Genomic DNA, 27,283 nt, shown 5'->3' with positions numbered 1-27,283 from the left:
AAATGTGTTAGCTGTGTATTCCCGCACTGCAGGGGGATGAAGTAGGTGGCCCTTGCAGTTCCTTCCAATTCTCTAATTCCATGATGATATTAAATAGTCTCTCCTTACTTCCTTGCAAGTTTACTGTACACCGTTGTTGTTTTTGTTATCTGTCCTCAAGTTGACTTTGACTCATGGTGATCCGGTGGATGAGACACCTCCAAGAACCCTTCTCTTCCACTTCTCTACTTAGTTCCTGCAAGCCCATGCCTGTAACCCCCTAGATTTGTGTCCCTCTATCTGGCCTGTGGTCTTCCCCTCCTTCTTCTACCCTCTACTTTTCCTAGAATTATTGTGTTTTCCAGTGATCCATGCCTTTCCATTATATGGCCAAAGTACATCAGCCTCAATTTAATCATCTTGACTTTTAAGATCTCTGGCTTGATCTGTTCCACGGCATCCTAACCACACCTCTCCAGAACCACATCTCAAATGAGTTGATTTTCCTTCTGTCTGTTTCCTTTATTGTCCAGCTTTCACATCCATACATAGTGATGGGGAATACGATGGCCTGAATGATGCTAACTTTTTTGCTCAGTTATATATCTTTACTCTTTGGGATCTTTTCTAGTTCTTTCATAGCTGCCTTTCCCATTTCTATTCTAAGAACCAGGTTTCTCTCACTAAAAAGAAAAAAAAATATTCCCTCAAAATATTCAATGTTTTCCTTTCCCATAACAAAACAAAACAAGGAGTAGCACTTCAAAGCAGCATTTGACAGTGAAATAAAATAAAGTAAATATTCTTCCACCCTCCCTGAGTTACTTGAATGGAACTGTAACAGAAGGATCCATTGAAACATCAGTGAAAACCAACCACCAAAGCAGCAACTGTTGGCTAGCACCTTCGGCAGACTCACCTATCTAGCCAAGCACTAGAATGCCAGCTCTTGAGGTGCTGCCTTTCTGTCCTAAAGAGTCCATGCTGTGTCAGGTGACTCCATAAGAATCCACTGACGGACCCTGTCAACCTTTCCTTTCTGCCCTCCTTTGGTCCTCTTCCATATTGCTTCTTTTTAAAACAGAGACACTCTACCCTTGAAGATCATTCTGTAACTTTCATACCAGTGATGTTCAATTAACACTGTTCCCAGTACTGACTTTCTCTAGATGGCGATTCTAACTATTCTTCAACTATCCTTTTAATATTAAAATCCCCCCTCAAATGGTTGTCATAACAATGGCCACACATTTTCCCGAGGAGTGTTCAGTGTGTGATTTTGCTTGGATGTTTTTGAAAATTGAAAGGACTGAGCAACAAATGAAGCATCAACTTCTGCCAGTTGGTCTGAATGTAGTTTTGCATCCGTGAACCCAAACAATACATCAATAAATAGCAATTATTACCACAACAAGAGCTTTATGAAAGACCTTTATGATTGCTAGACCAATTATCCTCAAACAAATATATAGCAGGGAATTTCTTTTTTTACACTCTGGCATTCATTCTGTTCTCAAAAGGTTAACAAAACAAAACAAAAAACACTGAACCTCTCCCATTTACCACCACAAATCAAGTTTACTGAAAGATGGAACATAATATAACATGTAGTAACTTTCATGTCTCCATCTTTTAATATCTGCAGAAGTCCACAAAAAAATATGGTAATATAGGTAACAGGAGTTGTGCTATTGGTCAAAGCGATGCAACAATTAAAAGGTATGGCTTGAAGTGATACACTTCTCATGCAAATACAGGGTATTTTAAATATGTTTAAATGAACATTATATTTTGCTACTTAATCAAAATGGCTCAGATATAGAGATCCTGTTAATGGAATTGTACAGCTTCACAAGAAGATCATTCAGCCAACACCCAAGAAGAATACTGACTCCTATTATAAGAAGGAAAGTGAACACAGCATGACTATCAGCTGATTTCCTGACCATTTTTTTTCTAGTTAAAAAGCCAACCCACAGCTTATTTATAGAGGCAAACAAATCAGAGTCAGATCATCTTTATCTGAATCTAACAAAACGTCTGTTATTGTGATAGGTATCTGTGTATACAGAGGAAAGGCCTGTATATGAGATCACTCTATATGAGTGGTGGTAACGGGTCAGCTCCATTCAGACCACTATGTTCAAGTAAACTTCCCACCCAGAAGCAACCCTCTGCCCATGCCAGACTGGATAGTAAGAATTGCAGTCCAACACACTGAGATGATATCAGATTATGGAAGACTGATATAAGGGGAAATATTTTTACCATTTTACATTTGGCTGTAACACTTTCTATGAACCCTTGCTAAATCTGGACAGTTGTATGAGGGGGCAGGAATATACTAGTTTGTACACTTTAGGAAGTTTCCCAAATAGATAGATGAAAACCAAGGATGGAGACTGAATATATTAATGTTTTCAGTATAAACACCTTCTTCACTGGCATGGCTCTGTACACACTGGCTATTAAGGCTGGCATGGGGGCAGAGTCGGGGCATACCATCCTCATGATGCATGCCCAACTCCGTCCTCCAGGGTGCCCTGATGCCGTGCGCTGCTCCACATGACGTGTGGCATCATGGCACTGTATAGCTGTGGCAATGCTTTTTGTGCCCTTGAAAGGCTGGATTGAGTCCACAGAGTGAGGTTGCCGTGGCCCCGATCCAGCTATATATGTACAGCCCCTTTATCTCAGATGTTTCCAAGTTCCAAAAGACATGGCAAGGCATATAAGTAATAAAGTAGAAGGATTCATTTTATCCTAGTGGATAAAATTAAGTCTTCAAGATGTTACCAGACTATGATAGCTTTCATCCCTCTCCACTCACTATTCTAATTATGGCTCATTGGAATTGCACACCATGAACATGAACATGAACATGAGTCAACAGTGCGATACTAACAAGGCCAATGCGATTTTAGGCTGCATCAATAGAAGTATAGTGTCTAGTTCAAGAGAAGTAATAGTGCCACTATATTCTGCTCTGGTCAGGCCCCACCTGGAATATTGTGTCCAGTTCTGTGCGCCACAATTCAAAAAGGACATTGAGAAACTGGAGCGTGTCCAAAGGAGGGCGACTAAAATGGTGAAGGGTCTGGAAACCTTGCCCTATGAGGAACGCCTTAGGGAGCTGGGGATGTTTAGCCTGGAGAAGAAAAGGTTAAGAGGTGATATGATAGCTCTGTTTAAATATTTGAAGGGATGTCATATTGAGGAGGGAGCAAGCTTGTTTCCTGCTGCTCCAGAGACTAGGACCCAGAGCAATGGATGCAAGCTGCAGGAAAAGAGATTCCACCTCAACATTAGGAGGAACTTCCTGACAGTAAGGGCTGTTCGACAGTGGAACACACTTCCTCGGAGTGTAGTGGAGTCTCCCTCCTTGGAGGTCTTCAAACGGAGGCTGGATGGCCATCTGTCGGGGATGCTTTGATTTGGATTTCCTGCATGGCAGGGGGTTGGACTGGATGGCCCTTGTGGTCTCTTCCAACTCTGATTCTATGACCAACAACTTCTGTAGTTTACCTAATTGTGTGCTAGACATGCTTGATTCATGGTGCAAGTCAGTGGCAAAGATACAATATTTTTTCTCTTTAAAGCAGAGCTGACCCTTATTTTAAATATCTAGAGATAAACAAGGCGATTTTCAGATTGTAATCTCTTGATAAATTTCATCTTTGAACTGGTGATGAGAGGCTGAAGCAAATAGTTAATTTTTCCCCCTTTCCCCCCAAATACTATTTTTTGTACTGTCTATTCCTGCTCAAAAAACAAGTAAAGGCTTGTGCCCTGTTCTACATTTAGAACATTACAAACTGGACTTATAAATTCATAACTTTTGATATTCATGTTTACATTATTGATATTTTGATATTCATTTTTAGCCATTAATCACTAAAAATGATCCCTTCTTATGCCAGGCAAAACCCTAACTAAAGGATTTCTGAGGCACTGTATATCAGGGTGTTGCAATGGTTTTTCATGTTGTGATAAACAGCTGTAGCAAAATCCAGTGGTTTTCCAGCTGCCCTACATCAGATGATGTCCGATCCCGACCATCATTTATGGTTTAAAATGGCCAAAAGGTGTGGCGGTCTTGCCTCTTATTTTATTTATTTTTACCAATTGGTCCAAAAGTAAAAACAAACGAACAAAAATACTTGGTCAGACCTGACTTTGGGGTGAATTAAACACCCCTGAAGGTATGTGGTTAGGTTATTACAAAGGCCATGCATTAAGAGAAAGATCTCACTTTACTGGCCTTGTAACTTCTTGTCACTTGAGATGGTTATGTAAATTCAGCCTTTAGGATGAACAATAAAAAACAAAATTAGAAGATTAGACATGCAAATGGATGCATTATTCCTATTAGCATGGATCCATAAAAGTTCTACACTATTTCTGTTCTTTAATGGGGGCTTCTCTGCTCCTCATGTTCAAAAGCAATGTCCTTTCAATGGGTCTTTGCTCCTGTGGGGAATCATCTTTTGTGGTAGAAGGGTTCTCAGGTTTTAACAAGTCACTGATAACATTCCACATGCATGTGGCTCTTCAAATGTTGTTAGACTATAGCTCCCACCATTACACTGGCTAGGTCTGCTGGGACTTGCAGCTCCAAATTATTTGGAGGGCCACTTGATAATACCCACCCTTGGACTAGGTATAAGTATATTCTCATGGTTCTGTTCACACCATTTGCTACCAAACAGTTGGGAAACAAATGGGAAATAAAAAGAGAAGAGGAAGTATTAACAAATACTATTATCATATGAAATGGCATTTCAAGTACAGTGGACCCTTCCCATCTGCAGTTCAATTCCAGGGGCCACATGGATGCTAAAAAAAGTAGGCAGCCATTCCCCATATCATTCAATGGGCTGGAACATGCACACATCCCTGTCAGCATGTCTGCATGTCCATGCCACCATTGGATAATATGGGGCATAGAAAGCTGTGGATGTTCCAATAAGCCATTGATGTGTTGGTCCCACTGTATTCCACAAAGGCAAATGCTCTGGTGGCAACAGATTTGCCATCACAATTAGAGCCTAAAGAATAGGTACATAACAATAATGGGTCAGGATAGGAAAACTGTACAGGCTTCGCAATGCATCTGGGCTCCATGCAGATAGGTGCTTAAAACTTACATGTAACAACAACTTGCCACCTATCTGGTGCATTAAACACTATCACAGCCCTGAAAGGATGAGTGAGAATGTCCCTGATCTTTTAACCATAAGGTTTAAATTTATTATTAGGGCTTGAGCTGCACTTTGTTTTTATCTATGTTGTAAGCCATATTGGATCACATGCTGAGAGAAAGCTGGGAAATAAATTAAATAAATAAATAGAAATCCTGCAACACTTATGTTTATACTCTTATTACTATTAACAGGGGATTTCCTTTAGAAATACATGCTTCAGTAATCAGTGTTGTAAATTAACTCCCCATTTACTTCCCAATGTCCAGTCACAAAGCTCACTAAATGCAAGAGGCATAGGTGAGGAAAATAGGTGTTCTATGACTCAGGGTGCCTCTATACTGTAGAAATAATGCAGTTTGATGCCACTTTATGTGCCGTAGCTCCATCCTATGGAATCCTGGGAATTGTTGTCTTTAGCCTTCTCTGCCAAAGAGTGCTGGCGCCTCAAAAAACTAAAGATCCTAGAATTCAGTAGGATGGAGCCATGGCAGTTAAAGTGGTGTTAAACTGCATTATTTCTATGGTGTAGTTGCACCCAAAGAGATGTCTTGATGGATCTTCTAGTTTGACCTTGAGGCTTCTGCAATTTTTTTAAATGTGGAAAATAGGTAATACTAACAACAATCCACTGTATAAATTAAGTGAAATGTTTCACACAGCTTATATCCTGGTACTTCTTACAACAACCCTGCAAGACAGATCAGAATTGCAGTATAGCATTGCCAATATTACACACTGGGAGCCAAGTCTGAGGCAGTGGCTTATTTAATTTATTATTTGTCACATTTATAACCTGCCTTTCCTCCACTGAGTTCAAGGCAATGTAGACAGCTCTACTCCTCTTCATCTTATCCTCACAACAAAAAACCTATGAAGTAGGTCAGGCTGAAAAAGTATGAGTGGCCTGATATTAACCAGTAGGATTTTTATGAACCTGGGTCCCCCAAATCCTAGTCTAACGCTCCATAATACTTGCTTGCTCGTCTAAGATCACTTATTGAATTCATGACAGAATGAAAATTTCAACAATTTCCTAATCCATAGCTCAGGCTTCCTACCACCAATGTTATAGTATGCTCACTTAATGTATAAGAATACTTTGTGAGAAATCCTAGCAAAGCTCCAGAATATTTGAATATTGGTAAGCTGTAGCGTCACTGCCTTCCCTAAAGACATTAATACTCACGGTGTAAACTTTGTGGACCTGATAAAGCAGGGCATGTCTGCACAATTGTTTTGACAGGAGGCAGATATGCTTCTGATTGATGTGCCTCTGTCCATATGCAGCAACCACGTCAGGTATGTTATTATTATTAATATTAACCTTTATTTATAAAGCTCTGTAAATTTACACAGGTATGTTGTTCCCTTACCTAACCTCACAATAGAAGAGAGATATAAAATGGTAGCTCCAAGGCTCCACAAGAGGCTCAAAAAACCCAACAACTCTACATTTTGATGACCATTTGGAACCATTAAAAAATCAAGGGTGGGGTGGAAAATGTGTTGTCTTTGGACATGTGAGTCACATGTTGCTGAGGCCTTGTGAGCATTTATGAGTCCCACTAACTAATGTCAATAGGCACTGATAAGGATGGTGTCTTTTCCCATGGGAACTCTAATTCTAGCAATGTACACTTGTGAAAGATGTCTACCAGTATTCTCTCTCTCTCTCTCTCTCTTTCTCTCTCTCTCTCTCTCTCTCTGTGTGTGTGTGTGTAGATATGATTTTAATTTTTAGAATGGTAGCAGTTAAGGAGCAGTGACAAACTGAGTTAGTTATGGACTTCTGAAATATCAGACTTCAAAGCAGCATTTTAACCTTACAGCTAGTTCAGATGACAAGAGAGCTGACCAAGGCCGCACAATTACTCTACCTTAGTAATGAAATGAACCTGGGTTTCTCAAATACAAACCCAAATGCTATGTGATGTCTTAATTTTATAACGTTGGTTTGTAGATTGTATGCCATTCGGCAGGTTTTATGTCTGTGTTATCTCCTGTATGTAAAGTGCTGCATAAAACTTTACCGCGCTTAATAAATAAACAACAACTTCGCCTGCATCCACACTGCAGTTTGACACCACTTTAACTGCCATTGCTCAATACTATGGAATACTGAGATTATTAGTTTTCTGTGATATTTCACCTTCTCTTAGAGAGCTCTGGTGCCGCAACAAACTACAAATCCCAGGATTCTTTAGGATGGAGCCATGACAATCAAAAGCGGTGTCAAGCTGCCTTAATTCTGCAGTGTAGCAGCAGCTCGGGTCAGTGCAGCCAGGAGGTTATATAAAAATGGCTAGATTCTTATGCTTGGTGTTTTAGTTAATATAATTTTGATGTTTTTAAAAATGAAGTATTATAGAAGGCCAGTCTAACAAACTGAAGCCCCTAGAAAGCGCCAATAAGTTAGAGTATTAATAGTAAACATGCAAATCAGTTCAAATCCTTTCAGCTTCGAGACTGGAAATCTGACAAGCAAGAGTTGATTGAAGCTGGATTAATTCACCTGTTGGCTGTTCTCCATTTTCCTTGCTGGCCTCTAAAGATTTCTGAGAAATGTTTTTTAAGACGGGCCTTGTATAGCATTTCAAACATAAAGGGTGCCGTCTAAGTTGAAGTAACTTACATAGACCTGAAAACTAACTCTCAATGATTAACTAGAGTTCCACTCTAATTACTTTGTGAAAAAATTGTAGCAAGTTGACACTGCTTTAACTGTCATGGCTGCATACTAAGGAATCCTGGGATTTGTAGTTTGTTGTGGCACCAGAGCTCTCTAAGAGAGAAGGCGAAAAGGACAAATCCCACAAAACTACAAATAACCAAGTGGTTATTCAGATGGTGAAAATAACCCTGGTAGAATATGGGCTGAATCTTTGTTGTTCAAATGCATCCGATTAAGTTGGGGATATGTGTCAAAAAACCCACTTTACCTGGGATTGACAATCTTGGTTTTCCCGAGTTCTCCTAAAAGATTTGTTGGTTGTGTGAATAACCAATGCGAATAGACCTAGGATAAAACTCTGCATGCCTTGAATGTGCTTTGAATACACCTGCATCATCGACTCCATCTTTATTTGAGTGCTGACATTTAGAACTTGCAGATGCGGTTCCAACTAAAAAATAGTGTCAACAACAAAACCGGGATGCGTTAGTAAGATTATTCAGCTAGTTGCTCTAAAAAATCTGTGTGACTAGGACCCTGGTTGCCTCCTTGAATATTGGGATACAAAGACAGGCAGAAATATATCAGCTCTTTCACACACTTTTACACACTGTAATATTCCAATTTCATAAATATTTGCTTTCCAGAGATGCACTTTGAAAAGGGTGTAACATGAAGAATGTTCACCATATTTACTTATTAATCAGTAGGAAAATTAGAACAATAACACTTAACAGGAAAAGAAAAATAATAGTAATCACATAGTATATACCCTGAAGAAAATAAATTAAGAGTTCCAAAAAAGGTCTGCTTTTTAACCTGATCCATGCCCCTTGGGAATAGGACATGGGGACCCATCTCCATTCACATCTGTCCACCTTTAAAAAAGAGAACATGGCTGAGATCTGCGTTACACATGTACCAATGTGAAAGGACCTTTCTACACCTGAAAGCACCCAGTGTCACAATACAGTAATGCTAAAAATTCCAGTGTAGCCTCCCCCCCCCCCTTTCCTTTTCATTGCACAGAGATGTCACACTCCTTCTCAGTCAAGAAATGCCTCGCAGGGCATCAGCCTTCCTAACCTTTAAGGCATTCTTGCCATGCCTTCTCAGCTCTTTTTCTTTGCCACTTGTTCCAGTCCCCACTCCCACCAACCCAAACCATGCCAAGTCAGTGCCAGTATCTCCCAGTTCTCACTCCCCCCCCCCCCCCCAGCTGATGCTGCTTGCAAACTTCAGTCAGGTAAGCAGCGTTTGGCCATCAAGCCAAAGGCAAGATCCTGTTGCCCAGATGCCTGGCAGGACTTTCCTTTTAAGCTTGCCCCATTGAAATCCATGCACGCACAGAGAGAAAAGCACTTGTTACCTTTGTGAGAGAGCTGCTGGCTGGGTGCTGCTGCTCAGAGCTGCCTGGCTTTCCTCTCCTGGGAGGGGGGTTGTAAATAGGTTCTTGTCACATGCTTTCAATGCTGGGCTCCCATTCTCTTCCTTTGAGCCTAAGGGCAAGCAACACAAACCACACAGTCGGTGCCCAGTGATCACATGGCTTGATTAGGGCTTGTCTCAAGAGGGAAGAACTTCCTGGGGAGTTGCTGTTTCTGCAGCAGCAAAAGCACAGCAGAAAGCAAAAGGATCCCAGGGGATTCTGGGCTCCCCCCCCAAGCCCCCCTGGATCAGGACACTGGGTAGGGTGGGAAGAAGGCTCTTGTCAAGCTTGCAAAGCCCATTCATGGTGTTACATAAAGGAGGCAGTTGCCTTGTGTGCACTGTAAACACTTGCTTCTGCTGCTGCTGCTGTTCTTTTCTCATAGGAAGGGAAACCTGAAAGATTCATTCATGGGAAGCAGAAAAGAGAATAAAAGGACAAAAGAAGGCTATTAAAACATAAAAATTGCATCCTGCAAAGGAGACTTTGGCCTTGTATAGACCAGCGAAAAGTGCTGGTCTGTGGATGGAGCCACGGCATAGCGTCCACACGCTCAATGCCATGACCCTGCCCACATGGCGCCATTATGGTGTGTGACCATTTACATGGCACACACCATGATGATGCCACTGTGGAGCAGTGTCCAAATAGTGCACCGTGGAAGGGACGTCATCGTGGCATGCCAGCACAACAATGACACCCCTTCCAGAGATCAGAAAAGAAGCTGGTTTTGCAGCTTCTTTTTGCTCCCTGTGGAGGCTGCGGCGTGCAGTTGCCACAGCCCCAATCCGGTGCAAAAAGGGGCGGTGTTTAGCTGCCCATCTGTACAGCCCGTCAGGCACCCTCTCCCTAGTTCTTGGGAAAACTTGAGCTCTCTCCATGAAACTCTTGGGCTGCATCTGCCCTGCAGAAATAATCCGGTTTCACACCACTTTAATTGCCATAGCTCCATGCTATGGAATCCTGGCAATTGTTTGTTTGTTGTGGCACCAGAGCTCTTTGACAGAGAAGGTGAAATGTCTCAAAAGACTACAGTTTCCAGAATTCCATAGTATTGAGCCATGGCTGTTAAAGTGGTGTCAAACTGGGTGATTTCTGCAGTGCGAATGTAGCCAAAGAGTTTCATGGGGAGAGCTCAAGTTTTCCCAAGAGATTTCTGCAGTGTGGATTCAGCCACGAAGGTTACATTCAAGAGAGGCAATTCATCCCCCCCCACCACCACCACACACCCATTAATGGAATTCTCTGTCAGGGGGTGATGGCTGTTAGTTAATACTGCTCTGAAATTTGCTTTTAGCTATCTGTTAGGAAGGTGGGGTGACACCTGCCTATGCAGAGGCATTCCAAATTCCAGATGGAGACCAGAACAATATTCTGAATATCAATTGGGAAGAAAACAGTCAAGTAAGACTTTCTGCCCTGCTTTCTCAACTGAAGATAGGATGCTGGGCTGGATAAAATTTCGGCTAATCCAGAATGGCTTCTTTTTCTGTTAGATTTACAGAATCATACTCTCTGTCTGTATGCCTTCTGTGGCAACCTCATGGGCAAAACCGTGGGGTCGCGACCCTCTCTCAGGATAGCAATGCTCATTAGGATTGAGATGTGACAATTCTGCTGGCAAACCACAGAAGGGTGACCCTCTCTCATGATGACAATGCTTTATCCATAATCAGATAGATAAGTCCATGCTGACTTAGCTGGTCTTCACATCCTGCTTCCACTGCAAAAAGGGCACGTAACCTAGCAAATGATTGTAAGGCAAACAACGGACTAATGTAAGCAAAATGACAATAAAAAGCCCAGCCAAAACCTGGCTGGAGAGGCTTGGGAGAGGAAGCTTGTGAGGAGGCTTGTGAACCCCACTCTCGTCTCTGCGTCTCCTTGCCGCGATAGCCTTCAAGTAGTTTCGGACTTATGGGGACCTTAAGGTGACCCTATAATGGGGCTTTCTTGGCAAAATTTGTTCAAATGAGGTTTGTCATGGCCTTCCCCTGAGGCTGAGAGCATGTGACTTGCCCAAGGGCACCCAGTGGCTGAGTTGGGAATTGAAGCCTGGTCTCCAGAGTTGTAGTCCAACACTCAAACCGCTACATCACGCTAGCTCTCCACTCTCTACCTAGCAGGTGCTTAGTAATTTTTTTAAAATACTGTAGTGACATAAAATATAAGAAACAAGTGAATGAAAAACACACAATAAAGTCTATTAGTAGCTTCACAGTTAAGGAGTTGTAAATTATTAACTAATTAAAAGCCTGATATAATAGAACAGTCTTCGTCCCCATCTAAGGACAAGGGAGAAGCCAATTTCAGTTTCCTGAGGTGGGACTCTCACAACTGGAGTGCTGCATTCAATCCTTGCCTAAGAAAACCTTCTGAAAGCTTCCATCGGCCCAAAATGATGCACCTGAGCCCTGATTGGGGCCAGCCTTCTCTACTACTGCTCCTAAACTATGGAACGACCTGCCGGAGGAGATCCGTCACATTTCCACTCTGGCAGCTTTCAAGAAAGCACTCAAGACGGATCTCTTCCGGCAGGCCTTTCCAACTTAGTTACCCTCCTCAGATATAGAGATATTTGTCCCCTCATCTGTCTATTTTCCCTCGCCAATGTTTCTGCCTATTTTTTGTTTGTTCAATGTTTTAAATGTTTTTAATGTTTTAATGTTTTAATATTATTACTGTTTAATTCTGTTTTAGTACTGGGAATGGGTGGGTGGTAGGTCTAGGGTTTGATACTTTTTTTGTGTGTGTGTTTTATAATCTTTATTAAAGTTTATATACAATTTTTCCAAACAGAAAGAAGTAATCCATCTCTTGGCATCATATTATAACATTACAGATCGTCGAGTAAATTTAACCAAAATAAATTTCCAATAATCTACATGACAGTAATCCTTGAAAGGTACATTTGACAGTTCAAATAAAATCTTTACTTTTCATGCTTCCAAAAAATTCTTCCATTTCTGTTTGCATTGTTGCAAAATTCTACCATTTGCTATCATAGATAAGTTGTCCATTATTACAAAATCATGTACTTTGATTTCCCATTCCTTGACTGAAGGACTTTTAGATTTCTTCCAAAGCGATGCATAAACTAAACGGGCAGCCGTTACCATATATATTAGTTTACTAGAATCATCCTGATTTAACTTCAATTTATCCATATCAATTATATTCAAAAGGAACAATTCCGGAGAGAAAGGTATGCTTTTTTGCTTATATCTTACAATATTCTTATGTATGCTTTTCCAAAATTCTTTTACAACCTTGCTTTGCCACCACATATGGAACATCGAACCCGGAGCTTTCTTACATTTCCAGCATTTAACATTATTAGATTTATTAATTTTTGCTAATTGAATAGGTGTTATATAGCATCTAAAGAACATTTTAAAATAATTCTCCTTTAAATTGTTACATTTAGAAAATTTATGGGTGTTCAGCCAAGATCTTTCCCAACATTCCATAGATATAGTGCTTCCAATATTTTGCATCCATTTAAGCATATTATTTTTCACCACTTCACTTTCCATCTCAATTTCTAGTAAGATCTTGTATAGCTTAGATATCATCTTTTTTTCCCCTCCTATCAAAATTTTATCTACTGCATTCAGCTCCCGTTCGATTAGGGTTTGATTTTTTAACTCTATTGTAATTTGTTGTATTTTATTGTTGTAACCCACCCGGATTCTTCATGATTGGACGGGCTAGAAATAAATCTATTATTACTATTATTATTATTATTATTATTATTATCCTGGCACCGAGCGATGGAAAGAGGCCAACCTGTGGACAGTACGGTGTGCAATAAACTCCATTCTACTTTGGCTGCGCACATCCCCTGCTCATGCCCAGTTTGGGGACTAAAGTGAGTGCTATCAGCTCCTATAAGTTGACCTCATATATGAGGGCAGGTTCTGAGGCCAAAATTATTGGATTTTGATATAACCCGTGGATAAGTTGAGGGTAAAACGTAGGGCCATGTAACAAAGAATCTAAAGGATGAAGCAAAGAAAAAAATGCCAAAGAACTTATAAAATACCCACAGGCATAACTGTGTTGAATGGATGAGAGAATAGAGGTATGTCAGTGCTTCCAGGACAATTATGCTCTTGCCTTTCACCAGGGGATAGTTCCTTTTGAAGTACAGTACATTGACCTATGGATAAGTCAACTCTGGTTTTTGTGGTCAATTTTTTGACTAAAATTTCTAGACTTGTACATGAGTATATACAGTAAGCAGACCAGTGGAGGACAGGGGTTCTTGGAGATGTCTCATCCACGGGGTCGTCATGGATCGGGATCAACTCGAGGGTGGTTAAAATCAACAAAATTTTAAAATTCTTAGCCAGCAAGCTCTAGTGCCTCACCAAATTACAAATCCCAGGATTCCATACGATGGAATCATGTCAGTTTAAATTGAATCAAAATGCTACAGTTTTGTAGTGGGAAAGGGCCCCTGATTTGTTGATATGAAACAACACAGTTAAATGCATTTTTAGTTCCTATGTGGGACCAGTGCTTCAGCACTTCAAAAGTTACTGCTATGCAACTGCAGACTCCATCCAGGTCACAGAGAACTATTCTGATATAGCAGATAAAGCATTGCTAATGTACGTTTGCCCAGTGAAATCCAGGAAATGGCTCCTGTGCATTTATTATCTGGGTATAAGAGGGGATTTCATTAGGTGCTGTTTATGTGTCAAGCAACATTTGCTTCAATCCCCACTTCTCTATAGCTAAGCACAGAAATCGCCCAGCAACGCTGTGTTAATCCTACATTTCAGTAGACAGAGCTACTGAAGTACAGAATAGATAGTAGAGCAACTTTAAATCCAGAGTTCAATGATCTCATGTTATTGCACCAAGGTTATATGATGGAGATAGGAAAGCATTTCCCTTTTGTTCCCCTTCTTTTCCATGCATGCATCTTTACTGTGATTTCCCACCTTGTTAAATAGGTAGAAGCTGTATAAGGATTGGATTCCATTTGTACTTAGAAAATAGTTGGTTTTAGAAAACAGATTTTTAGGACTTTGCTTTGGTGGACTTGAACATGAATCAATTCTTGTTACTGCCACACCTTTATGTATTGGGGCGTGGATTGAAAGCAGGATACAATCAATTTAAAGCTATAGTGAGTAAGTAAAACAGGTGGGGGAGGAACAGAGACATGATCAGATGTTTTATAAATAATTCCAAGAAGGCTGAACCTGGAATGTTAATTCACATCCATGGGTAATATACTCCTCTTGATAGCGATTTATTCTGTCACCCTATCAGCTGAACTGCATCTCCTCCCTGAGCAAACAGATGTTTGACAAGTGACTTCATACTTTGAATTCCTTTATATGGAGTTGCACTTTGCTTCAACAGAAGGCACATTACTGCTGGAGGCTTTGCATATCTTGTGGGTGGTTCTTCCTGGTTGGTGTTGCCCACTTGTTTGTACTGATTTGGTTCAAGTTCCTGGCATTTGAACTGGCTGGCTGCTGTGGCCATTTTATGTTTCTAGCAGATTTCTTTCGTACAAAGTAAGGGTGAGGGAAATGTGCAACTCTCAAAATATTCCTGGAGTCCATCTCTCCTAGCCCATATAGGTAGTTGTGAAAGATGGTGAATGTTGCAACCCTAAAATATCTGAAAAATAACACACACCCATCCTTCATATAAAGGAAGCATAGAACAAGTGGACACAAAACTTTTAGACAACATGTGAAATCCTGAAAAGTTGTAATTATTCTCCCATGTTAATGAAGGAAATTTAATCATAAAAAGGATCTTGTCGATAGGGTTCAGCAGCTTGGGTAACTCCTTTAAAGTTCAGACTACCTCTCAGAGTAGATTTACTGACTTATACACAGACTGCCCCTGGATATGATAAGAATGGAGTAGGCCTTGTAGGCTATCTAGACCGATCCCTGATGGATAAAGGAAAGCCAGAGCTAAAGCTTTCATAGATGATGGCTGTTCACTTCTACTTGAAGATCTCCAACACAGGAGAGTCCATCCACCCTTCATACAGGTATTTGGCTGCATTGTCTTCCAGTCAAGAAATTTCTTCTAATATTCAGCTGGAATCTACCCTGCAGTTACTCCAGGTCATTGGAAATACAGTCAGCCCTCCGTAGCGAAACTGCAGTGGAAACCAAGGGCCTACTGTAGTCTTCATTTGTGAGAGCATATCTTGATTTCAGTAAGGCCTTTGACAAGGTCCCCCATGATATTCTTGCAAACAAGCTAGTAAAATGTGAGCTAGGCAATACAACTGTTAGGTGGATTTGTAATTAGTTGAATGGTTAAACCCAAAGAGTGCTCAGCAATGGCTCCTCTTCGTCTTGGAGAGAAGTGACCAGTGGGGTGCCACAGGGTTGTGTCCTGGGCTCAGTGCTAACCCTAACCCTAACTTGGATGAAGGAATAAAGGGCCTGCTTATCAGATTCGCTGATGACACCAATTTAGGAGGATTAGCTAATACCCCAGAGGACAGTATTAAAATTCAAACTGATTTAAACAGATTAGAAAGCTGGGCCAAAACTTACAAAATTAACTTAGGGAGAAATCTAAGGTACTGCACTTAGGGAGAAAATACGAAATGCATAGATACAGGATGGGGGACACCTGGCTTGACAACAGTACACGTGAAAGAGATCTAGGCATCCTAGCAGACAACAAGTTGAACATGAATCAACAGTGTGATGTGGCAACTACAAAGGTCAATGCAATTCTAAACTTCATCAAGATATGTATAGTGTTTAAATTAAGGGAAATAATAGCGCCACTCTATTCTGCTTTGGTCAGGCTTCACCTCGAATACTGTGTCCAGTTCTGGGCACCACAATTCAAAAAAGATATTGAGAAGCTGGAGGGTGTCCACAGGAGGGCAACCAAAATGGTAAAGGGTCTGGAAACCTTTGCATCATCATGGTAGCCCCATGTGGACGGGAGGCCACCATGATGGCTCCACTGCCGTGCACTTTGTTTCTTGTACTGTCTGTGTGCTGCAACAACAGTAATGTGAAAGAAGGCATGGAAAGGTGATATTATATGTATACATTCTAAACAACATAGTGTATATACTCATGTATACGGTAAGTTTAAAAATTTTAGTTAAAAAATTGACCCCAAAAAATTGGGTCGAGTTCTCCATGGGTTAAAAAAAAAAGAACCACACTCTTTCTTTGAGTAGAGTAGCAAAAGGAGAGAGCTTAGTCCACCACGGGAGTATCTAAAAGAAGTACCAACCCTTTCTCTGTCCACCATGGCTCCACTACTGACCTTTTTGAATGCCTGGGTTGGAAAAGCACAAACAGTTATGCCTGCCAGAACTCTGTAAGTTCTTTGGCATTATTTTCCTTAGCTTCATCCTTTACATCCTATGTTACATGCCTCTAAGCTTTACCCTCAACTTATCCATGGGTCAGATCAAAATTCATAATTTTGGTACCAAAACCTGCCCTTGACTTATACATGAGGTTGACTTATAGTTGAGAATATACAGTAGGCTGTTGTTTAAAATTATATATACATTGTAAACAACTGTATACATATAGGAATGAAGTACAAAACAACACACTTAAAAAAAAATAACCATGAAATGTTTTAGTGATGTAGAATGCCACTGCAAAACATTTTGAGCAAAACAGGAATAGTTTCTGGCTTCTCTTTCCAGAAAAGAAGCAGATAGTATGCAAGTAGATGAAGACTTCTTAGAAGCCCAGGCAGATGCTACCAGGCCTTTAACATTCAGTGCATGTGGTTTTTGTTGTTGTTGTTTTGCCAGTTCGCAATTACATATAAGTTCAAACACTATGATGTGTTTTTAAATCAACATCAATATATTTTTAGACGTGCCCATGTGATCTGAATAAGCACCCCTTTGTTCTTCATGGCTGATTATCAGTCATAAGTGGAGTTGAATCCAATATAATTTTACTGAACAAAAAGCCCCATGACTTAAGGCCAAATCAAATGAAATATGTCAGGCCTGTAATCAGGCCTCCTGGCATGTCAGCTTTTGGTGAAAAGTTGAGGTGCCTTTCTGAACCTGAAAACAGAGATGAACTCTAGGCTTAGAGAACTGAGGTATGAAGCTTGCAGTGAATAATTCATCTGCTTGGTTCAAGGATCATGGACTTATGTGGTTTAATGGGCTGAAGCTACAAAATGCCAGGAAATAGAAGCTGTTAAGGGTCCCACCCATAACAAATGTGTTATTTAGGCAATAAGGGATTGGGATGGGGTCTCTTCTGTGCTGTGATTAGTTTCTCCTTCACTAGTGCATGGGAGTTCAATAATTGTCAGCACTCAAGGGGCAGACCTAAGTCTCAAATATAACTCTTCATTGGAACAGATAGATAGAGCAATCATACTATCAATGCTATCATTCCACATCAAGAGTGTACTGTCGGCCCTCCATATTCATGGAATCCAGCATCCACAGCTTGAAAATATTTTAAAAATATATAAATTCTAAAAAGTAAACCTTGATTCTGCCAATTTCTATACAGTGTGCCTGTGCCAAGTGTGGGCTTGCCATCAGTGGATTTGAGCCTCCACAGACAACAAGCCCCAGCTTTTGCAATAGGTGTGCACTCTTGTGTGAGCCCATGCCAGCATGAGTGGGAGTGGGAGTGCACACTCATTGCAAATGACAGAACTTGAGGTCCCACATTTTTTGCCATCTGCAGGGAGATCCAGAACTCATCCCCCATGGATACCGAGGGCCTACTGTAAAGGACACCATTTTACTCTGCTATTTTATTTAATGGTACAGTGCACCTGCGCCAACTGTGGACTTGCCATCTGTGGATCTGAGCTTCCATGGATGGCAAGCCCTGGCTTTTTCATTGGGCACGTATGCATGTGGCTGTGCACACAAACAAGCATGCCCATTGAAAAGAATAGGATTTAAGGTCCTGTGTTTTTGCTATCTGTGGGGGAAAGGGGTAAAACAGATCCCCAGCGGATACATAGCGACAACTGTACTTGAACATCCAAGGAGTTTGGTATCCATGAGGGTCCTGGAACCGAACACCAATGGATAACAAAGAGTCATAATAATAATAATAATAATAATAATAATAATAATAATAATTTATATCCAGCCTCTCTACAAAATGCAATCGAGGCGGCTTACAAGATTAAAATATGTTCCTGTATGTTCCTTCAATTCACCTGTAGACTTATACAGAGCCTATGAATTTTAGTTTTCTTAGGCAAAGAGGTGGTTTTGGTAGTTCCTTTCTCTGAAATATATTCCATTGTACAAAATTTTAGTTGCCAGTGTATGTCATCCATACAGAAACTGTAGGAAGGGACTGGAGATTATATGATCCAACACATTTTTTTTTTACAATTCCTGGTCTATGTGGGGATCATTGATGACCTTGTCTCTGAAATATTCTCAAGCATTCTGATGCCAATGATGTTGAATCAGATCCATTTCAATTTATAGAGGAACCAGGGATTGTCCCCTCTTCTCTTTGCTTTTGCAGTGGAACGCCTGGCAAATATAATATGCATTTATTTAAAACCTAAATGGAACCAGGATTAATGGTCACACATTCATTTTAAATCTTTTTGCAAATGACATAGCTGTGATAGTTTGTCAGCCAATTTAGGAATTTCTAAAAATAATATCAGTTGTACAAATTTTTGGAGCAACTACAGGTTTGGAAATAAGTAAAAGTAAGTCTGAAATATTATGTTTGAATATGAGTACTAGCTCTAGACATTTTATTTTTAGACTAACAGGTATTCAGACAAATACATCAAACACAGAATACCTGGGATTCCAAGTTCTTTAACAAAGACTTAATTACAAATTTTTTATTAGATCTATTATGTATAAAATAAATAATTCTGGGAAAACTAAATTTATCTTGGTTTGGTAGAATTGTGATATGTAAGATGAACATTCTGCCTAAATTAAGTTTCCTAAAATAAAGGTTATAATTACTCCTTTAATAATTAAATTTGAGTCACTGATATTTCAAAATCTGCTGAATTAACAATAAAATTTACTCTGTTTTGATTGACAATATTTACGGAATATTGGGGGGAAAATCTAGGTTTGGTAATAGAAGATGGTTTATGGTCTTCATTGTGAAAAACCTCTCTATTAATATCAGTATCAGCTAAAGTAAGGCGGGTTACAAACCGCCACTTGGGACGTCCTCAGGAAGAGACGCCCCTACTCCTGTTACAGACTCTGTCTATAACAAATGGCGGCAGCCGTTCCACACGGCCGCCGCCATCTTCACGTAACGGATGCTGTGCGTCCGCACGTCACGCGGCGCTAATGACGTCGCGAGTGCACCATTGGCGCCTCGTGGCATCATTAGCGCGCCGCCAGAAGAAGCTCCATTTTGGAGCTTCTTTTTTGCTCCGTAAGGGAGCCGTGCAGTTTGGCTGCGTCGGCTCCCTCACAGAGCAAACAGCAACGCCGGGAGACCACCACAAAGCGGCGGTTTGTAACGCCTCTAAGTTAACAATGTTTTAAAATTATTTATTGATGGTCTAGTACACCACTGAAAGTCAGTTATATAAATAAGCAAATGTATGCCAAGTGTTGGAGAAACTGAAGTGTTGTAGGTACTTCTTTTAACATGTGGTGATGCTGTGCAAAATTCCAAAGATTTTGGTTGGAGGTTTTAAATGAAATAGAATAGAATAGAATAGAATAGAATAGAATAGAATAGATATTACTTCTGCCAGCACTGAGTGAAAGTATTTATAGACAAAAAGCTTATTATTAAAACAAAAGGCTTATTAGTAAAAACAAACTAATTTTTGTATATCTATCAGCTAATACAATGATTACTCAGAAATGGAAAGGCCTACACAATTTCACTTTAAACTGGTGGTATGAGAATTTGTGCTCTCTTGCTCTCTTTGAAAAATGGACACAACTCAAGCAATGAACTCCATGATTACTCCATGATTACACAACAGTCCGGCCAGAGAGAGGAGAAGGAGAGGAGCTGCTTGGCAGCCATTTTGAGACCGTGTGCTCGTTGCTGAAGGCGCGGAGCTTCTGCGAGTCACATCTGTGAGTCACAAGGGGGCGGAGCTAGCAGACTAGCTTTATATACCAACTTCCAGAGCCGCGCACCGTTAGGCGCGCGAATTTTCATTTTCTTTAACTCAACAACTCTGCCCAAGTGGCATCAGGTTAGAATCAGATATTGAAACAGAACCTTCCCTTTAAGTGTAAGATAGCAGCCAGTACTTACCTTTAAAGAAGTATTCCCAGTAGATTGACTGTTATATTCATTACTAAAGACTTTGCAGTATGGACAACGAGGGATCTGCCGCAGTCACCTGCAACTCTTGTGGGATGCTTCTCTTCTTGCCTACAGAAGTGGAGAACTTCACATGCACCAAGTGCAAGTTGGTAGCACTCTTGGAGGAGAAAGTGCAGCAGCTGGAGTCCAGAGTAGCTACACTTCAGCATATTAGGGAACAAGAGGATTTCCTGGACTCAATAGAACTAACCATCTTGGATGAGTACCACGCAGAGGAAGATGCTAGGGTGGAAGAGGTCACTTGCCAAACAGAGGAGGCAGACAGCTGGAGGAATGTCATAAAGAGAAGTAAGCCAAGAAGGAATTGTTCGGGGAGCTTGCAGCTAGAAAATCGATTCGAAGCTCTTTCCCTTATCAAGGAGGATGAAGAAGAGCAGCATGGACAGACTTCAGGGACAGAGCAGGGGAGCCTGAGAGTCCCACCCGAGGGAACAGTCGCTGCTAAGCCTCGGAGGAGGCGTGTGGTCGTAGTGGGGGACTCCTTGCTGAGGGGTACAGAAGCAGTGATTTGTAGGCCTGACAAGATGTCTCGAGAGGTGTGTTGTCTTCCAGGTGCAAAGATCCGTGATGTGACAGAGAGGCTGACAAGACTGGTCAAGCCTACTGACCAATACCCCTTCCTTTTGGTCCACGTGGGAACTAATGATACTGCAAGACACAGCATTCAGAACATCAAAAGGGATTACGTGGCGCTTGGTAGGAAGCTGAAAGGAATGGATGTACAGGTTGTCATCTCGTCTCTTCTGCCAGTTGAAGGGCATGGTCCAGGAAGGGAGAGGAAAATAGCAGATGTGAACAAATGGCTTTGCAGATGGTGCCGCTGAGAAGGATTTGGATTCTTCGATCATGGGCTGCGGTTCCATGAGGAGGGACTTCTTGCAACAGACGGGTTGCATCTCACGCCAGTTGGAAGAAATGTTTTTGCCAACAGTCTCAAGAACTTGATCAGGAGAGCTTTAAACTGAGTTCCGAGGGGAAGGGAGACAATATTAAGGAAGGCGAAAGGGATGGTGAAAATAGTCAAACTGACATAGAGGAAACAAGGCAAACATTGCAAGGACCCAACAGTGGGAGGCAAAAAAACTTGCACAGGCAGCAAGTAAAAGGGAACCATGGTCTGCGATGTCTCTACACCAATGCACAGAGCATGGGAAATAAGCAAGATGAACGCGAACTCCTAGTACAAGAAAGCAAATATGATATAATAGGCATCACTGAAACCTGGTGGGATGAGTCTCATGATTGGAATGTGGAAATAGAGGGGTATAACCTTATTAAGAGAAATAGGCCAAACAGGAAAGGAGGAGGAATAGCACTATATGTCAGAGATATTTACACCAGTGAAGAGATCCTGGACATCAATCATGGAAGCCAGGTGGAGAGCATCTGGATAAGAATCAAAGGGGAGGGAAACAACAAGGGTGTTACGGTGGGAGTCTACTACAGACCCCCAAGTCAGACTGAGGAATTGGATGATATCTTTCTAGAACAGATGACCACACAGTCAGAAAAGAGAGATGTAGTAGTGATGGGCGACTTCAACTATCCTGATATTTGCTGGAAGTCAAACTCAGCAAAATCCTCAAGGTCTAGCAAATTCCTCACTTGCCTGGAAGACAATTTCATGGTCCAAAAGGTGGAAGAGGCAACAAGGGGGTCAGCTATTTTAGATCTGATCCTAACCAACAAGGATGACTTGGTTAATGGGGTGCAAGTGGTGGGATCCTTAGGTGGAAGCGACCATGTTCTCCTGGAGTTTGTTATACAATGGAGAGGAGAAGCCAGGCAGAGTCAGACACGCATCCTAGACTTTAGGAGAGCGGATTTCAGTAAACTTAGAGAAGTATTGAGGGCGATTCCATGGTCAGAAATACTAAAAGATAAAGGAGTTCAGGACGGATGGGACTTTCTCAAAAGGGAGATACTGAAGGCACAATTTCAAACAGTTCCAGTGAGAAAGAAAAATGGGAGGTGTCTCAAGAAACCAGGATGGATGACTAAGGAACTTTCAACCGAGTTAAGTTTGAAACGGAACATGTATAAGAAATGGAAAAAGGGGGAAATCACAAAAATGGAATTCAAAGAAATAGCAGGCATGTGTAGGGGTAAAGTCAGAAAAGCTAAAGCGCAGAATGAACTCAGGCTTGCTAGAGAGGTTAAGAACAATAAAAAGGGCTTTTTTGGATATGTCCGCAGCAAGAGGAAGAAGAAGGAAACGGTAGGGCCACTGCGTGGAGAAGATGGCAAAATGCTAACAGGAGATAGAGAAAAGGCAGAATTACTCAACACCTTCTTTGCCTCAGTCTTCTCAGAAAAGGCAAAGGGTGCTCAACCTGAGGATAATGGAGCAGAGGACAGAATAGCGGAATTTCAGCACAGAATAAGTAAAGAGATAGTAGAGGAACACCTTGTTAATCTAAATGAATTTAAGTCTCCGGGACCAGATGAACTCCATCCAAGGGTATTAAAAGAACTGGCAAAAGTAATATCGGAGCCATTGGCAATCATATTTGAAAACTCCTGGAGAACAGGAGAGATCCCAGCAGACTGGAGGAGGGCAAACGTTGTCCCCATCTTCAAAAAGGGGAAAAAAAGAGGATCCCAACAATTATCGTCCAGTTAGTCTGACATCAGTTCTAGGAAAGATTCTGGAGCAGATCATTAAACAGAGAGTCTGTGAACATCTAGAAGGCAATGCCATAATCACAAAAAGTCAACATGGGTTTCAGAGAAACAAGTCATGCCAGACAAATCTAATCTCTTTCTTTGACAAAATTACCAGCTTGGTAGATGAAGGGAATGCTGTGGATATAGTATATCTTGATTTCAGTAAGGCCTTTGACAAGGTTTCCCATGACATTCTTGCAAAGAAGCTTGTAAAATGTGGGCGAGACAAAGGAACTGTTAAATGGATCTGTAATTGGTTGACCGGCCGAACCCAAAGGGTGCTCAACAATGGCTCCTTTTCATCCTGGAGAGAAGTGACCAGTGGGGTCCCACAGGGCTCTGTCCTGGGCCCAGTGCTATTCAACATCTTTATCAATGACCTGGATGACAGAATTGGGAGCATACTTATCAAATTTGCAGATGACACCAAATTAGGGGGAATAGCTAATACCCCAGAGGACAGGATCAAGATTCAAAATGACCTGAATAGACTAGAAAGCTGGGCCAAAGCTAACAAAATGAAATTCAACACAGAGAAATGTAAGGTATTGCACTTAGGGCGGAAAAATAAAATGCACAGATATAGGATGGGTGACACCTGGCTGAATGAAACTACGTGTGAAAGGGATCTAGGAGTCCAAGTAGACCACAAGTTGAACATGAGTGAACAGTGTGATGTGGCAGCTAAAAAGGCCAATGCTATTTTAGGCTGCATCAATAGAAGTATAGTGTCTAGATCAAGAGAAGTAATAGTGCCACTGTATTCTGCTTTGGTCAGGCCCCACCTAGAATATTGTGTCCAGTTCTGGGCGCCACAATTCAGAAAGGACATTGAGAAACTGGAGCGTGTCCAAAGGAGGGCGACAAAAATGGTGAAGGGTCTGGAGACCATGCCCTATGAGGAACGACTTAGGGAGCTGGGGATGTTTAGCCTGGAGAAAAGAAGGTTAAGAGGTGATATGATAGCCCTGTTTAAATATTTGAAAGGATGTCATATTGAGGAGGGAGCAAGCTTGTTTTCTGCTGCTCCAGAGAACAGGACCCGGAACAATGGATGCAAGCTACAGGAAAAGAGATTCCACCTGAACATTAGGAGGAACTTCCTGACAGTAAGGGCTGTTCGGCAGTGGAATGCACTTCCTCGGAAGGTGATAGAGTCTCCTTCCTTGGAGGTCTTTAAACAGAGGCTGGATGGCCATCTGTCAGGGATGCTTTGATTTGGATTTCCTGCATGGCAGGGGGTTGGACTGGATGGCCCTAGTGGTCTCTTCCAACTCTATGATTCTATGATTCTATGATCCTTGTTTCAGACTGGTTCCTATTTATTTCTTTTATTAATAGAAACAGGGGTAATCTAGATTTACTTGGTTCACATGTCAGCGCTTGGAATGTCATCTTAACCTTAAAGCCAAGAGGAAAATGCATGTATTTTTTACAAATAGTTTTTAATTTCCAAAGTCCTTGGGTTGGATGGAGAACATCTAAGGAGTGAAGTAGCCCCATGGTCTGAGGTTCTCTTCCTTTGCTGTAGGTAGTGCTGCACAATGCAGCTGCTAGTCATCCTATCCACAGAACTTACTGCTTTGCACAAAGACTTTAGAGCAGAGGTTGGCAAAGTGTGGCCCACAAGGCAGCTGCAGGGCCATTTTTTTGTGGTCTTTAGGGGTCAATTTTTTCTCCAATATACCGATATGTTCTCTAGTCAGAAGAAAGTTGAAAGTGATAAGTTACAAGAAATATCACTACAAATATTATTTGCATTAAATGGTGCAAAAACAGTTGGATCAAATCACCAGTCAACATGAATCCAGAGAGAGAGAGAGAAAAAAATGTTACATTCCCTACATAAGGCTGCTCTCAAAAACTATATCGCACTCTGGAAACTTCTCATGTTGATCACGCATTGCTATCAAGGGCAGGCAAAATAACTCCAATATATTTGATTTCATTAGTAAATAACTGACCTAAGATCCAGGTTTCTTAAAGACTGCCTTCTCTAGGGTTGCCAGATCAAAATTACCCCATGTGCTGAGATTTCATTGCCAAAATGTTCGACCCAGGAGAGGCCTGGTGATGCTATCAAGCATGACAAACTAAGCATCAACTCCAACTGGAGAGGATGCATTTTGCTCTAAAGTTCTCATTATTCTGCCCTAATTCTCACTGTATATTTTCAATAGATATATATTTTTTTCTTGACAGCTGTTGTCTGGTGATTTTATTTTTATAAGTGGAGCATGGAAGTAACAGGTTACAACTTATATTACAAGTAAACAAAGTAAAAAATTAATTTTTGAGATAAAGACGGCATAAAAAAGTGTGTTTTGTGAAATAATGGAGCAACATGTATCTTCTAGTGAGTAATATTTCCTCACAGCTGCTGAAATATTGTTTTCTGGGAGTCATTTGAGAGTATTATTAAAACCATTTTTTCTTTTCAACGGATTTTCTTTAAAAAAAAACAGCAACTGAAATTGATTAAACTAACACATGACTAATTAGTAACGCATTGCTAATTCAGTACATTGCTAAGGCAATATTCAGAATGTACCACATGAGAAGGAATGACTAACATGTTACTTTCCATATAGGTAACACTAATACATTAATTTGCTAAAAGGATCTTCCAAATTCTGTTTTTAATGTTGTTTTCATGCTGTTTGTTTTATTTGTATTTGTCTTTGCTTCATTCTTTGAGTACTTAGTGGAGTTACAGCAGGACAGACATGTTAAAAACAAATATAAAATAAATATATTGACAGGATGCTTCCCGCAGACAGTTGAAATAGCATGCATTTCACTGCCAGCCATCATGGGGGCAGGTTGAAATATATGGGTGCATCAGAGTAAGTGCTCCCAGCAAGGTCACCTAAGGAGAATCCAATTTCTCTTTCCAAATATGTGGGTAGATGATCATTGATCTGTCCTCTAATGAGTTTCCATTTAGTTTGCTCCGCTTTGGAACACCAAACAAGCTGCATGTGGGTTGGCATGACCATTTCTCCCCTCAGCTTGCTGGAACTGGCTTGATGGCCTGTGTCCAGAGACTGGACTGAGAGGAGGAAATGAAGTGACTATCTCTTGTTCACTGCGTTATTCATTTATCAAATATGACATATTTTTGGTACAGAAATGGAACTCTTTGGGACTGTTTTCTCTCTCTCTTTTAGTTCAAAATGTCGTCATTTTTCAAATATGTTGATGTTTTCCTCCAATTTGTATGATTTATAGTGTTGTTCTTTTTAAAACAATAAACAGGCAGAACTGCTTGGGAGTTTTGAAATGTTGATCAATAATCTCTACTTTTCTCGAGAAGGTCAGAGAAGGTGGGCATAACTTACAGTGTGGAGCCATGGGGCTTGTTCTACAAGTTTTGCAGGACAAACTGGTAGCAGAGCAAGGTGGGGTTTTGAGGTGTAGTGTGTGTGTTTGTGCATGTAAGGATGCATTTTTAAATTCTTTCAGAACGATAAAAAACAAAAACTTTCCTTCCTGATGAAAAGGGCATGTCATGTAAATATTCTAATTTATTACCAGCAAAGGGAGTACCCAAAATGTCTCCTGCAGCCTGCAGTAATTCTGTCATCCCATTATGTGAACAGAAGCTCACATAGAGCTCATACCCCTGTTTTACAACATAAGTCACTCACTACTCACTGACAGCTGATTTCTGGCAAATGTTTCCTTATATATAAAATATAAAAATAAAATAAACTTTTATTTCTATCCCATTTTTTTTTGTTAAAACAATCAAAGCAGCTTACAATATTAAAAGAATACAACAATATAAACAAGATATCCCCCCTTTAAAAAGAATTAAACAGTTTAAGATTAAAATCACATAAACAATTAAAATAATAGCGGTGGGCAGAGTCATCACATATGTGTGAGGGGTCGTTACATGGCTGAGTAGTTTTTCCTTTTACAGAAAGGTTTTTCCTTTCTGTAAAAAGACACAGATGACCAAGAAGGATGAAAGAGCCACCCCATCCCATCCTGATCTCTGGCCCTGGTGGCACCG

At 40.8% G+C, this 27,283-nt stretch overlaps 1 protein-coding gene across 4 annotated transcripts in view; it reads right to left on the bottom strand.

Annotated features, from left to right (window-relative positions):
• MLPH (melanophilin) overlaps positions 1-14,640 on the bottom strand; it is a 105,044-nt gene extending 90,404 nt beyond the window's left edge. The window contains exons 1-2 of one of the 4 annotated variants that reach the window (XM_089477858.1): positions 14,623-14,640; positions 9,224-9,353 (exon numbers count right to left, since the gene is read on the bottom strand). Coding sequence is in view for 1 of the 4 variants with exons in the window: in XM_089477861.1 (XP_089333987.1) it covers positions 8,674-8,718 (45 nt within the window). In the remaining 3 variants the exon portion in view is untranslated. Of the gene's footprint in view, positions 1-8,673; positions 8,727-9,223; positions 9,514-11,690; positions 11,829-14,622 lie in introns of those variants that run through there. The other 3 variants (XM_089477857.1, XM_089477855.1, XM_089477861.1) reach the window with 3 other exon arrangements.
• Between the last annotated feature and the right edge of the window lie 12,643 nt (positions 14,641-27,283).

Source organism: Sceloporus occidentalis, unplaced genomic scaffold (assembly GCF_023333645.1).
Source record: "Sceloporus occidentalis isolate IW3139 unplaced genomic scaffold, rSceOcc1.0.p SCAF_12, whole genome shotgun sequence".
Taxonomy (NCBI): domain Eukaryota; kingdom Metazoa; phylum Chordata; class Lepidosauria; order Squamata; family Phrynosomatidae; genus Sceloporus; species Sceloporus occidentalis.
The sequence above is the reverse complement of the archived record's forward strand: the minus strand, read 5'-3'. Positions and strand labels throughout refer to the sequence as shown.